The sequence below is a fragment of the Thunnus thynnus genome, chromosome 7 (assembly GCF_963924715.1).
Source record: "Thunnus thynnus chromosome 7, fThuThy2.1, whole genome shotgun sequence".
Lineage (NCBI taxonomy): Eukaryota > Metazoa > Chordata > Actinopteri > Scombriformes > Scombridae > Thunnus > Thunnus thynnus.
The window spans coordinates 19,158,965-19,173,619 of NC_089523.1; the positions used below are offsets into that span (position 1 = coordinate 19,158,965).

The 14,655-nt window shown below is 39.6% G+C and overlaps 1 protein-coding gene across 7 annotated transcripts in view; it reads left to right on the forward strand.

Moving 5' to 3' along the window:
• dock10 (dedicator of cytokinesis 10) overlaps positions 1–14,655 on the forward strand; it is a 68,563-nt gene that overhangs the window by 35,127 nt on the left and 18,781 nt on the right. For all 7 annotated transcript variants that reach the window (XM_067594736.1, XM_067594735.1, XM_067594734.1 and 4 more), the window contains 23 exons: positions 1,709–1,798; positions 2,821–2,903; positions 4,501–4,573; positions 4,884–5,027; positions 5,398–5,532; positions 6,345–6,531; positions 7,430–7,515; positions 8,233–8,316; positions 8,578–8,736; positions 9,119–9,367; positions 9,485–9,607; positions 10,194–10,276; positions 10,394–10,516; positions 10,620–10,699; positions 10,797–10,984; positions 11,155–11,220; positions 11,377–11,469; positions 11,596–11,719; positions 11,846–11,967; positions 12,154–12,237; positions 13,334–13,426; positions 13,649–13,767; positions 14,020–14,089. In XM_067594736.1, the coding sequence (XP_067450837.1) occupies positions 1,709–1,798; positions 2,821–2,903; positions 4,501–4,573; positions 4,884–5,027; positions 5,398–5,532; positions 6,345–6,531; positions 7,430–7,515; positions 8,233–8,316; positions 8,578–8,736; positions 9,119–9,367; positions 9,485–9,607; positions 10,194–10,276; positions 10,394–10,516; positions 10,620–10,699; positions 10,797–10,984; positions 11,155–11,220; positions 11,377–11,469; positions 11,596–11,719; positions 11,846–11,967; positions 12,154–12,237; positions 13,334–13,426; positions 13,649–13,767; positions 14,020–14,089 (2,658 nt within the window). The remainder of the gene's footprint in view (positions 1–1,708; positions 1,799–2,820; positions 2,904–4,500; positions 4,574–4,883; positions 5,028–5,397; positions 5,533–6,344; positions 6,532–7,429; positions 7,516–8,232; positions 8,317–8,577; positions 8,737–9,118; positions 9,368–9,484; positions 9,608–10,193; positions 10,277–10,393; positions 10,517–10,619; positions 10,700–10,796; positions 10,985–11,154; positions 11,221–11,376; positions 11,470–11,595; positions 11,720–11,845; positions 11,968–12,153; positions 12,238–13,333; positions 13,427–13,648; positions 13,768–14,019; positions 14,090–14,655) is intronic.

The window sequence follows — 14,655 nt, forward strand, 5'->3', positions numbered from 1 at the left end:
CATGCATGTTGAGCATTGCAGTCTTTTCATTACGGTCAACTATTTATTCTGTCCAGTCACTTGTAGCTCTTTGTTCATTAGTACCTTCGTTACTCTACTAATGTGTTTCTGCAGACGCACTGCATGATGATGACCTAATTGGCAGATTATAGTAAAAGGAATCATTTGTTTTGTTGTAGTTAAAATGCACGACTGCTGGTTTCAAGCTCTGTCTGGCTACAAAACACAATATCCTCTATGATTTTCTGTGTCGCTGCAGCCTACAGTCAATTTCCATAATTGTAAGTGAAAGTAGCTTGGAGGAGTACTGCTAATGCACCAAAAGGCATTAACTAGATCTGCTTCTTTGCCAGTTGGTTAGTGAGCTCAGCGTTTCCGCCTGCTGATTGGTCAAAGTCTGTCACTTTTCACACTTCTTTAGCTCTGACTTGTTTTCATTCCCTTTTTTAAACAATGACTTGGAAAATGGTTCTGTATTTCGTTCTGAATAAATGAATGTCCACCTGAAAGATTATATGTTTACTTTCTGTTTCATGGAACATGAAGTATGATCTGTAATTAAAGCTCCAGGTTTCAGTTGTAGGTCTAATCAGTACTGAAGAAGGGAACACATTAAAAGACTGGACCTGAATTATTCATCTTCACTGCAATAAAGTGGGCCAGAAACAACTTTGAGAAGAAGGAATTAATGAATATTACATTCATATTCTGGATAACTTTTTGTGTTTCCTCCCAAATCATTGCTCAGGAGGTGTTGATATTAGAGCCTGAGCTATACAGCATTTTTTATGCCAATACCAATATTGATATTTGAGGGTTTAAAAAATCATAATATGAATAAACATTTTTGATAAGGTTCCCTTACATTTTTTAAAGTTTTGTTTGCAAGAAATGTTCTAAACAGGAAATAAACTGGTCACACCTCTCTGGTTGACACTAACTATAGAATGGTGACACTTTAAAAACCTGTCTTTGGCATTTCTGTGCTTCAGTTTCCTGTCTTTCGTTAGCTTACATATACACATATATATCTGCTAGAAGCTAATATATGATACATTAAAACAACTGAAAAGTGGATGAGGTAGAGCCACATCTCTTTCTTTATATATATTAACTCAACTTTATTTGTATAGCACTTTACACACAACACAGTTGATCCAAAGTGCGTTCTAGCATACAAAGCAAAACAAAATAACGGAGATGAAAATACAATAGAAGCAAAGAGAAAAGTAAGAATAAAAACAGAGTGAAGATAATCATAATAATAAGAACATGGTCATACAAAGCACATAGAGACAACACAGACCTACAAAGACTTAAGCTGGTTATTTATGCACAGTTGAAGCCTAACAAGTACAAGTGAGTTTGAAGTTGTCTCTTGAAATTCTCAATATCAGGACTCCTTGGAGTACAATATTGCACTTACTATGTAACATGGTTGTTTAGGTAGTGTTGATTTCCTATACCTATCCTATCAGTAATCAGGATATCTCCCATATTGTTAAGCAGTGTTATTGAGCCACCCAGTTCCTGACACATCCTCTTGTGATCAGAAGGTTATTGTTTTATTTCATGCATTATTTTTTTTATGTGGATGCTCTTTGTTTCAGATTAGGTGGCCTATCTCTGCTATAAAACATGTAAAAAGCTTTGTGTGTGTTTTCACTGTCATATTAACTCTTCTCCTCTATCCCTTTTATCCCTGCAGGTGTCCACGGTGCCTCAGGAGAGACGGACTCTCAAGTCAACTGTTCCTGAGGGGGCAGAGCTACAGGCTGAATGTCTGCTGGTCAGACAGGTGAGGTGTACTGTGTTTGTGTGTGTGCATGCCCACGTATGAGAGTGTGCACATGACTTAAGAGTGAGATTTGGAGTGAAAAAGATTTCAGTTGGTGGTGGTCGTGGTGGTGGTTAGGTTTGTCAGTTTAGGCAGTTATTAATATAGGACATCCTGATACCGGTGGAGTAGTTTCACCATGCCTCCGTCATACCTCTAAAATAAACCAGATGTGTGTGCATATCTAAATGTGTGTTTGTGTGTAGGCTAGCTCTATCAGGGCTCATTTCAGATCGACCAGCCATAATCTTGAAGGCTCAGTGAAGAAATAATATCCGTGTAGACGGAAACTCCCCAGACAGTACTGTCACAGCTCACTGGAGACTAGTGTGTATGTCTGACTCTGTGTATGTGTGTGTGTGCGCTGGCCTGTCTCAGGTTGATATTGTAGCTGATAATGTGTTTGGTCTGTTTATACTTTGTGACTTTGTTAACAAAAGATGAAGATCTCTCCAAACAAATGGATGAAACAGAATTGCGACACGCCATTCAACAAGCAGACAGAGGAGAGGATGTGAAACTGCCTTGCTGAGTTTATATCTTCTGTGTGTGTGTGTGTGTGTGTGTGTGTGTGTGTGTGTGTGTGTGTGTGTGTGTAAGAGAGAGAGAGGGAGAGACAGTTAAAACTTACAGTTCTTGTCCTATAAGAGTACTATTTCAACACATAAGACAGACAAATCTCATGGATTGAAATCCATCTATAAAGATGTAAAGATATCTTTTTTTGCAGATTCCTCAGGGACAGAGTGTTAATTCAGTTCCTTTCATAATTTAAATAATCTAATGATGAATCCCAGCCAGCAGATTAGTAACTAGGCCTCAGGAGATCTGATGTCTGACACTCCCTGTTTCTACTGTAATATAGCTTTCTTCAGTGACTGTAAATATTTCAACTACTTCAGGTCAAGGTTTCCCACAGAGGACATCATTTTAGAAACTTAATATTTGATCATATTCATCTTAAACTCCTCCCGCTCCTCCAGGCCTGCAAGTATTACAACTCTGAACTAAATGTGGTGGAGTTCAAGTATGATGACTACGCTGGAGACTACCGCCTGCTGCCCAGGTAATACACTTTTGACAATCACCCTGTGTACAGTTTCTGATGTTGAATAGGATCTAACCTGAACCAGCTGAAATGTGTCATAAGTTATCTAAAGCTGTCAAAAACCAAAAGTTGGCTTCAAGTTCACTAGTTTGTGATTTCAGTTTTGTCAGTTTTTCTATTTTAAACAGTTTTTGGCTTCTTTTACCCCACAGAAATAGTGTTTTGTAGAAAAATATGTTTATATTTCTAACAGTAAGCTATTGAAAAAGTTCCTTTTTGATATGGGTACCAAAAACTTAGTATCGGTATTGCAAATTTTCAAGCAAAAGCCAGCCCTAGGCTCTTATAGGTGTTTCCTTTAACTGCCTTAGAGCATGGTTTTATCCATGTGGAGATGTTTTATTCTCTACGTTATTTTTCAATGTATGATGATATGGAAATTTTTTAAAAACGTGGATTCAGAATTGTTTGACTTTCTGACTTGATTAAAGACACGCTGGATTTCTTCCTCATAAACAACCAGACCCAGAAGTAGCAGCTAACATCAAGCATAACCACAATTTGTTACACTGATGTGGGAGGTCATTAACAGCAACAAGATGGTTACTGGTGTTGAGTGAAAGACAAGAAGGAGGACATTCCACTCCAACAAATGTCAACTTTCAGAACTCCCTCAATCCCCTTTTTAAATGTCAATCATTTAGTCAGATAATGATCCAGACAGTCAGTCATTCAGTCATCGGGCTGTCAGTCAACCAGGGTTTTGTCAGTCCCAGTGAGACTGACCCAGCACAGCCCTGCTGTTACTGCTCTCAACCACAGGAATGTCCTTCTTCTGTCCCATGGGTTGCCACTGTATTCTTTCAGTCAGTTCACATGACCTATGAACTGACATCCAGGATGTGCTTTAAAGTAAGATGGAACTTAAACAGAAGTTGGAGCACAATTATGCCAAGATATTACTCCATAAAGTTAATTTATCCTCTGACATTTTCAGCATTACATCACTTGTTTATTAAGCTAACAAGCTAACCACACATTAACTATATGCTCACAGATCTGTAGAACATGTTCAAGTGAATTAGACCAGGGAAACCATAGTACAATGGGAATCTGCAGCTTCTTGTTGGTACCGCTATGATTTGAGTGGAGTGATCTTCATCTGTGCAGGCCAATATAAGCATTCCTGGGTCAGTGGCCAGCCCACAATCACTTGAAATCTTCTAAACATAGTCCCCTTAAGAGATTATTTCAGACAGCTTTTACGACTGTGTGACTTTTAGCAATGGGTGGTTCCAGTGTTATCCTGCACAGACTGCAGCCTAGTTGTCTGCACCTCACAGCACACACATAAAGGCATTTTATCCAATGGCTCACACACAAAGATGGGTCGGACTGTGAAATCAGTGGAGCAGGACTGAGCGAGGGCCACCTATTGTTGACTCTTGACAGAGAATGATGAGGCAGAGTCAGCCACCCACAGTCACTTGCAACACTCAAATAGAGTAGATTAATTAAATTCCTGAAATCATTTTCTCTTTCCATAAGTATATTTCATTTGAAGAGTTCCACGTTTTTCTCAGTATCTTTCTCTCCTTTCCCCATTTCTTTACAGGAAACTATACAAAGCAGAGAAGCTGCCATCCCATTCTTTTGAGATTGACTATGAGGACATGGACAAGGATGAGGTCAGTGATGACCATCTTCTGACAAATGCTTTTTAGAGAATGCATTACATACTGGATACATCCTGGGTCTCATGTTTAAATTGGTTTATGGTAGCCTTAAAGCTGTTAAAATATACTCTGAAAGAGCAGTTAGCTCATTACAGGTCAGTGGGACATTGTTTATGAACATAATTTAACTGACAAACAGTCATTGTTGGATAGAGCGAGTCTAGAAAATCTCCTTTTCTCTATTGATCATCTGCTTCTCTGTGTCAGAGGGCTAAATGGCAAGCTAATGTATCTGTAACTTACCGTATTTATGTTTTTACAGGATACCACCTCCCTGTCCTCATCCAAAGGAGGTGGGGGAGGCGGTGGAGGAGGAGGAGGAGGGGGAGGGATCGGTGTGTTTCGGTCAGGCTGGCTATACAAAGGGAACTTTAACAGCACCGTCAACAATAGTATCACTGTGCGGGTGAGGAAATGTCTGATGCTCTTCCTTTTCATGCACACACACACACACACACACACACACACTTTTTCTGTCTTGCCTCTCCACCATTATCATGAGATCTTCCCCTGTTCTCACCTGAAATGTTTTACCTTGCTCTCTGACCTTGTAAACTTAGTTTGACTTGAAATTCAACTCCTGTTGATAACATATTTTGCCCAGAATGATCTTAGTTTCTCCTATTACATTACTGGAAAATATATTTGAAGATCACTTTTTATGTTTTTATAAAAATTACTTTTTATAAAATAATTAGTCGTCTATGACTTTGTCTCTAAGCCAGACTATTTGAACTTTATTTGAACCTTTCTGGACTTTATTCCTGTCTGCACAGTCATTCAAGAGGAGATACTTTCAGCTAACCCAACTGACAGACAACTCCTACATCATGAACTTCTACAAAGATGAAAAGATATCCAAGGAACCCAAAGGGTGCATTTTCCTTGACTCATGTACTGGTGTGGTGCAGGTAGGTTTTAAAGCACTCATATGAGCAAACAACCACATAATACAAATGCATAAAACTTCTTTTTGCCACAGCCTACCTGGTGTAAAAAAATTAAATATAAACTGTATTTTAACCATATATAGACTTTATGTTTATATTAGGAGACAGATGCAAAGGTCCAAGTTAGCCATGTTAGCAGACTCTCTTTATAGACGAATTTCAGTAGCAGGACAAAGTAAAATGAAGAAAAATTGCAATGTAACTGAATATTTCTGATCTTGTACGGGGAGACACTGTAGTATATAATTGTACTGCATGATGACACTACATGCCCAGGTCACGATATTGTTGGGCTGCTGTTAAGGGGTGGTTTGGGTTTGAGCTGATGTAAGTTACCCAGTGACAAACTTATGGATGTCATTCTTACTCTGTCATTCATGCAGTTTATGTCCATATAAGAAGTTTGAAGATACAATTGTCTGGCTTAATTTAATTGCTGATGTAAATGGGATCAAGTTAGGCTCCTCTCAAAGGAACAGCAGGGAACATACATGGTAAAAGTCCTCCAAACATGGAGGTCACATTTAAAAACAAACAAACAAACAAAAGTTAAATTTAGAAGAAGTGACATTATACCAAACTTCGATACAACTTCCTGTTTACAAGTACCAACAGCCATTTTGTAATAAGTTCCAAACCATAATATTGTTGTTAGGATTATATAAAATAAAATGTATAAAGTGTGTTTTTCCTGTTTTTGAGAGGAGCTTAATTGATCCAATAAACATCCCGAAACCATAATTTCATCCAACCATCCATTCATCCCCCTAAAGAATAACCGTCTAAGGAAGCATGCTTTTGAGCTGAAGATGAACGAGGTTACGTACTTCGTGCTGGCCGCGGAGAGTGAGCAGGACATGGAGGAGTGGATCAGCACGCTAAACCGCATCTTACAGATCAGTCCCCATGACGGGCCCGCTCAGGACCGCAAGAGTCTGGACCTCACCGACCATCGCCAGGGTGAGAATGTTTCTGTTTCTGATGGATATAAAAATAAGAAACTGAAAAATAGCTGGCAAGAGCAAAGTGGATGGATACATAAATGGTAATAAAGAAAAGAAAGGGAAGTTTTAAAAGAGGCAAAGAACATTTTAGCATAATTCCAAAACATGGATAAATCATGTTCTTAAAAGAGAAATGATTTCATGCTTAGTTTCAGCAAAATTGTAACCATTTCTTCTCTTTCTGACTTTAACTACTTTAATAAGATAATTACTGCCATCTTGCCATGGGGAATTTCTACTGGGTTGGGCTCGATCCATAACATAACCATCAGGAAATGTGACCTGACACCAACCAGGGACTCCACCTTGGTTTAGTACATCATACCTTGTTATTAACAAAAAACTTTACATGGAAGTAAAATCCATAATAGTCTGTGAGAGCCTGGAACATAACACACACTGACGGAGCTCTGAGAATTGGCCCCAGTGAAATGTGATGGAATGATGTAATAGCCTCAGCTGTCACGGCTCTGTGGTCTGTTAGCATGCCTCTAAATCAGACTGCGAGTGCATGGTGACCTTCCATTAATGAGCCATTTTGTTCAGCGTGGCCTTTGGGAAGAATTGCTCCAGGCACATGAAGGTTTTATTTCTGCAGATGCTTGCCTGCCTTATTATCCATAAATACCACAGATGGAGTCATACTTTATTCTGCTATGGATATATGTCCACTGACTCCAGTTAGTGTGTGTTTAGTGTACTGCTGAACCTATTTTAGAAAATGTTATATGATCTTTAACTTATGGGGAAATTGACTGTATAGATAAACTTTCCCATCCACTCAGTATTGGCAGTCATCACTCATACACAGATGTCAGTCTCTGGAGTCCTGATTGTGCTTGTTCCCCCTCCAGATGTGTTTGACCTGTCGTTGAGTGACTGCTGTTTGCAGGAGAATGAAGATACAACAGAGAAAGGCATCAATCCGGAGTTAGCAAAGGTTTGCAACACTTGTAGTTCTTCTTTTTCAAACAATGATATAACTCCTGCCGCTCCCTGCCGTTAGCATTTTCATAATTAACTGTACATGCATGCGCAGCACAACTGTCAGTGTCTACTTAAAGGCATGCTGTGGAGGTTTTGGCCACTGGTGTCACTATGGAGCAATGTTTTGATTAGCACGTCCCAATTTTGTTCACTTTACTGGTACATGCATGAGGATGCACAGGTACAGTATGCACATTCCTGACAATGGTTTCACGCCTCCAGTGATCAAAAGTTGATGGCAGTAATGTGCCAAAAAAATGTGAAATAGTAATATGCCAACGAAAATAGAGGAAGAAGAAGACTGCTGGATGCAAATATGGCTGTAAATAGTGCAAAATACACAAAATATTCCCTAAAACGGCTTTATAAATGTTTTATGAAGAAGGAAATGCATCAGAGTGTTTGTTAGGCCTCAAAAATATGCACAATGCATTTTTGCAAAAAAACACAGAACGTTTAATTGAATTATCTTTGTTTTCAAAAGAACTCCACAGTAAAGTCCAAGTCATCAGTTTAAGACTTATATATACTGATTTGAAAACTCAAACATGTCTCTATTCAAATTCTCTCTTCTAAAAAAAACAAAACTGGAAATTGTTCTTACTGTTTTTGCTGATATCATAATTTATAATAGGCTATTTTTCTTTCCATCTTTTGTGTCGTTCTACAGTTTATCTCTGAGACAGATGAGGGAATTCGCTCTGCCAGGAGAGAAGAGAGGTTAAATCTGTTCTCACTCGACCCTGACACTCCTGTAAGTATAAAGGGTGTAGCTCTACACTTGTCTGTATAAGTGCATTGATTTTCTGCTTTGTTTTATCTTTTATATGACTTGAATAATGTTTTGACTTCATGCATGGTTCTACTTGCAGTCTTCAGTTTGTGTTTGTCATGAGGCTGTAGTTTTAACCAGATCTCATCAGTAAAATAGATTCTTCTCAATAACCCCGCCTCCCTAAAATAAAATAAAGTAAACAATGCCTCTGAGTAACAAACTGCGTTTCACCAACCACAGGTTCTGAGGAGCCCACGGACGGAACATTTGTCAACTGAAAACACACCAGTGCGTCCATTTGAGGAGAAGCTAGGCAAAAGGGTTATGATAACCTGCCGCTCCCTTAACCTCATGCTGCAGGGCTGCGTCAACGAGACTGAAACTGGACCGGTCACAAATGTGAGGATTAGAAACACCCTGAAAAAACATATACCTTTTACACTTTAAGACAGTTATTCAAACATGCTTCAATGTTAACTTTTGCATTAATACATCTGGGAAATAAGTGGTGATGACTCTCATATCTGCAACACACATCTCTAGCTGCTAAATGTTTTTTTCTGTACACATCCAGTGTGGTATTTCTTAGTGTCACTTCCCTGTGAGATATAAAAATATCCCTTCTACAGTAGGTACACATCAAAGGCAGTAGAGAAAGGAACTAATTCAGTGTTCTGAAAGCATGTCAAATAAGCTTTTTTGCTGAGTGATTGTTTGAGGAACTGCTTCTTGAGTTACTGTAAATGTACAAAGAATGACTGAGTTTAATATGTTCCACCAGATTGAGCCATTCTTCGTCTCGTTGGCTCTGCTGGATGTTCGAGAGGGGAGAAAGGTATCCGCAGACTTCCATGTAGACCTCAACCATGAGGCAGTGCATCAGATGCTCGGAGGCTGCGGTAACGGGACAGGTGGTCCAGGGACGGGGGTTGGAGGTCAGGAGAATGGCCTGTGCTCTCCTGCAGAGAAGAAGCCGGGAGACTGTTACCTCAGCCTGGACCTGGACCACTGGTTATGCTTTCCCAAACAGGTACAAGACTCCTACAGTATGTTTCCTTGATGTGCAATTATTTTGTGATATTTGAACACAGTGTTGGATCAAATCAAAAATAACTCTTAATATGACTTTCCAACGCTATCCATGCAGGCCATTTTCTCAGTGACCAACCCCCACACAGACATAGTGATGGTGGCCAGAGTGGAAAAGGTGCTGATGGGAAACATTGCTTTTGGGACTGAACCTTATATCAAAAACACAGACTCCAGCAAGGTCAGAGAGTCATTTTTTCATCGCTTTGTCATTCTCACTGTCAGTTTAGCATCAACATTTACACTGCTTAGTATGATTCAATGTCTTGATTTTTTTTTTGTCATTAACCAATAACAGAGCTAAGTCTTTTACTGTATATTGCCTTATTTCTTGTAACAAGCTGGAAATAATGGCTCATGAGACATACTGTTTGGTGTTTTACTGTAAGGGAAATACTTAAATCTATTCTAACAGTTTAATGCATGACATTGACAAAATGGTTTTCCTGTAAGGCCAGGGTTTATCTTCATCACTGAATGCCAGTTGGGTCAGAGAGTTTGGAAATTAGGTTTTTCCTAGATCCTATCCAAGACATTTCCTGGTTTCCCTACTGGCTATGCTCCATGTCGTCCTTGTTTAAATGGCTAAGTGAATCACCAGACATCCAACCTGCTGCCAGAGTTACTGTATTAAACAAACTCTGATTTAGTCTGTCACTGTCTAGGTCATCTAGAATTTAAGGTTGATCACATCCCATTTAATTTAAGAATATCAATGTGGCTCTATTCTAACATTTCCTTCTATGCTCTGTTTCTGTTTTGTACAGACTGTTCAGAAGATGTTGAAATCCAACAAACAGTTCTGTAGTAAACTGGGAAAGTACCGGATGCCGTTTGCCTGGTCCGTCAGGTCAGTGCCACTGATGAGAAGCTCCGGTTTCTACATCTTTCTCTTGATGCTGTTATCCTCATTGGACTTAATGCATAACCAACACCAGTAGCTCATGTCTCTTTCTATCTATCATAGGTCAGTGTTTAAGGACAACCATGGGTCACTGGACCGAGAGTCTCGTTTCTCACCCCTCTTCAAACAGGAGAGCAACAAGATTTCCACAGATGACCTGATTAAGCTGGTGACTGAGTACAGAAGGTAAGACGTTGTGAAGGCTTTATCAGTAAAGTAGGTCAGTAGACTTCTCCGAGACAGGATAAAAAGTTCTTAAAACATTTTATTGTAACTTTTTTTTATGCAGGGCTGAGAAGACCAGCAAACTGCAGACTATTCCTGGGACTCTGGACATCTCAGTCGACCCTATTCCACTGGAGCATCCTAGTACGATCTCTTTCTCTCTGTCTGTGTTTGTGCCTCATTCTCCCCTTTTACCTGTATTTCTCATGTGTTTGAAACCCTTTCTTCTCTGTGCTTTTAGACTGTGTGACATCCTCTTATGTACCGGTGAAGCCCTTTGAGGAGCTGAGCAAATACCAGCCTACGGTGGAGGTGGAGGAGTTTGTTCAGGACACCACAAAGTTCACCCAGCCGCACCGTGTCTACAGAAACCACATCTACGTCTACCCTAAACACCTCAAATATGACAGTCAGAAGAGCTTCGCTAAGGTATAGAACAGTAGTTTTACTAAGAAAGCATCATTTAAGAGGAGCATGAGCTAATGTTGTAACAAGGTTGCAACATAACTCTTGTTTTTTGCATACTTCATATATTTTATTGCTCACTGTTTTTGCTATGTGGGCAATTATTAATGTTACAATGGTGCTCTTGTTCGCAGGCTCGTAACCTTGCAGTCTATGTGGAGTTTCGCAGCTCAGACGAAGAAGTTGCCAAACCTTTAAAGGTAGCATGCTATCCAAAAACATGCTGATGTGACATTTATTGGTTTTTATATGATTTAGTGTTCTCTAGTTTAGCCCTTTGTGTCATGGGGAAATGGCTGAACATGATTTTTTATTTTGCTAATTTTCTATTCTCTCTTCTATTGTTATTTTTCTAGTGCATCTATGGCAAGCCAGGAGGCCCAGTCTTCACCTCAACAGCCTGTTCAACAGTCCTGCATCACTCTCAGAACCCCGACTTCTATGATGAGGTGAGGACAATAGACTTGACTTGAGAAAATGACTGTTGATTGACTTTAGCTTCAGCAGCCTTTAGCAAGAACATGTTTTCAGCTAATTTGTGTAATATAACCTATTACATGCCGCTTTGTCCACAGGTGAAGATTGAGCTTCCTACTCAACTTCATGAAAAGCACCATCTTCTTTTCTCCTTTTACCATGTCACCTGTGACATCAATGCTAAGACAAATGCTAAGAGGAAAGAAGCCCTGGAGACCCCAGGTGAGCTGGTGGTAGATCTGGAGCTATAATTTAGTGTAACATTTATTATGTAGAAGGTTATGTTATGATATGTCTTTTCCACTATTCAGTATCCTTAGTTTTGTATGTGTCTGCATCGTTCTTTAGTTGGGTACTCTTGGCTGCCACTCCTCAAAGAAGGTCGTCTGTCATCTCAAGAGTTCAACATCTCTGTCTCCTGTAACCTGCCGCCTGGATACCTGGCCATCAAGGAAGCCAGCAACACCAAGGTGGGAGGGTGTATGAATATTAGAAATACTGATGAATAATAAAAGCATTCATTTTGTGAGAGAAGATGAGTAATAAGAATTACTTCCTGTGATAAATGGACTGCTAGAAGAGATGGGACATGGAACATTGGCTGGTGGCTTTCTTATTGTGCTGTCTGGTGTTGATGTCTCCCCTCTATTTTATAGAATGGAGCAGATGTGAAATGGGTCGATGGGGCAAAAGCCATCTTCAAAGTGTCCACCAATGTCGTCTCCACAGTATACACTCAGGTAAGAACATCTGGCTTTCCCTTCGCTTTCTGTTTTTTGTTTTTACTGGTTTACCGACCCTGTGATGGACTGGGGATGTGTCCAAGATACTGTATGGGATAGGTTAGCCTTAAATGACCCCGACCAGGATAAGTGATATAGAAAATGGAAGGATGGGTGGCTTTCTACATATTGTTTCAGCCACTGAATCCTTGGAAAATGAGCCAGAATGATGACATGCTCTGTTAAGGTTAGCTTTAAATAAACACTTCATCCCAAAATGAAAATGCTGGCCATACGTTATCTGAGCTGTTGTGAGCTTTCTCTAACAAAATTAAAATTCATGTGGCATATCTGTGCAAAACTCTAAAGTAGACGTACATTGACCATTATAGATGTACCTAAATTTTGTTTATATTTCGTAGCCAAGCAAATGCAATGTGCACAAAATGCACAATTAACCTGGGTCTAGATTGTCTAGATAGAAACTTCTTATGTAGAGTGGCACACCAAACAAAGAAATGCACTGAGTCTATGTGCAGTTTTCCGGTAGAGGATGTTTGGAGAGGTGCACAGCAATCTCTTGATTTGCTGGTTAGTTGGATCAGCCTACTGTGTGTTTCAGTATCAGTTGCAGCACCATACAAAGGTCAAGTCAAATCAATATATTTATATAGGACACTTAAAAACAAAAACTGCTTTTACAGTTAAGTAAAACCAATGATAAATAAAGACAATAAAAGACCAGCCATGTAGTCATAATAACACAGGAAAATATATTGGTCTCAAGATGGGTTTTTAAATGTCAGAGAATGTCGATATTTTATCTTGGTCTTTCTGCTGTAAAAACTTACCTTTTCCACTAAAATAACAGTGCGTACTACAAACCCTAAAACACTTGTTACAATAAGCTTGATGGTTAAATATATACTTTGTGAATCTACAAAAAAAAAAAATTCAACAGTTGTTTGAGCAAAGATTGAGACTGAACCACTGACTAAAATTTTGACTGACAAAGTGGTGAAATGGAGAAGTTTTCATTTTTGGAATAACTTAAAAATCCACTAAGTATTATTCCAGCTTCTCACATCTAATATCTATGTCCTCTCTGTGCCAGGACCCCCACCTGAACCGATTCTTCCAGCAGTGCCAGAAGAGAGAGCTGGACCTCTCGCTACCTCCTACCTCCAACTTCCTCAACTGCCTGAAGGTCAGATAAAAGGCACTATATCCACCCAAATTTAATATATTGTCACTGAGACAAAAATCAGAGACTTGAAAACTACAAACTGCTACATGTCTAATCAGTGCAGCACTATGTAAAACCTGGTAAAAAAAAAAAAAAAACGTGGTTTATGTGTCTCATTTACTCCCTCTCATTTTCCATCTTGTCCACCCCCTGCTCTTACATCTCTTTTCCACCCTCCTCCAGGGTCTTCTCAGTATGGAGAGAATCCCAGTGATCATCCGATTCCTGCCAGTGCTCTTCAACCAGCTGTTCAAGGTTCTCACTCAGAATGACAACGATGAGGTCACGACTGCCACCACCAGGTAAATAGTGGCACTACAGGCTTCATATTAGTTATGTTGACGTCAAGGTTTTATGGTTGAGTGGACGTGATGAAGCACACAGTGAGGAATGCACCTAGTGTTTAGAAATACAGTTTAAATCACCCTCTCCCCTTTTTTAATTGTTTATTTCTGACTTTTTAAAAAATTGTTTTATTAAACCATTATCTGCCAGAAACAACTGAGAATTAACTCTTAAATTAACTCTTTGTTGCTGTTGTTCTGTATTTGCAGAGTGCTGGTCCACATTGTTGCAAAGTGCCATGAAGAAAACCTGGATCACTACCTGCATTCCTATATCAAGGTACGATAACATACAGTATGAGATGGTTTGTATGTGTGCTTAGTAAGATCATATAATTATTATGAAGGCTGTTGTTTTCCATGAAGCAGTGGAATGACTTCACAGACAATTTAATTTGTGGAAAAAAAACAGAAAGGGGGCTTTATGTGTTTGTATGCGAGTATATTTGTGTGTGTGTGTGTGTGTGTGTGTTTGGGGCCAGCAGGAGTGTGGCTAGGGCCGTGTGCCCAGAACACTGTGCAAACACACACACAGAGAAGAAGGGAGGGAAGAGAAGAAGTAGAAGAAGAGAGGGTGATTGAGTAGGAGGCAAACTAGGACATTCAGCCTGCTCAATCAGAAACACAAGGCGTGTTTGTTTAGGGGGGAGAAAATCAGTGAGAGAATTAGAGAAGAGAGCAGGAGAAACCACAAGACCTGTTTGATGTTGGCCACAATGAAGGAAAACTGCAGAGCTTGAAGAGGTTATGGCAGAGACGGATGGTGGGAGGTAAGAGGAGAGGACCGGCAGAGCTAATGGAAGTAGCGTTGCCATGGTAACAGATTGGCATGGTGTTCAGGGCTAG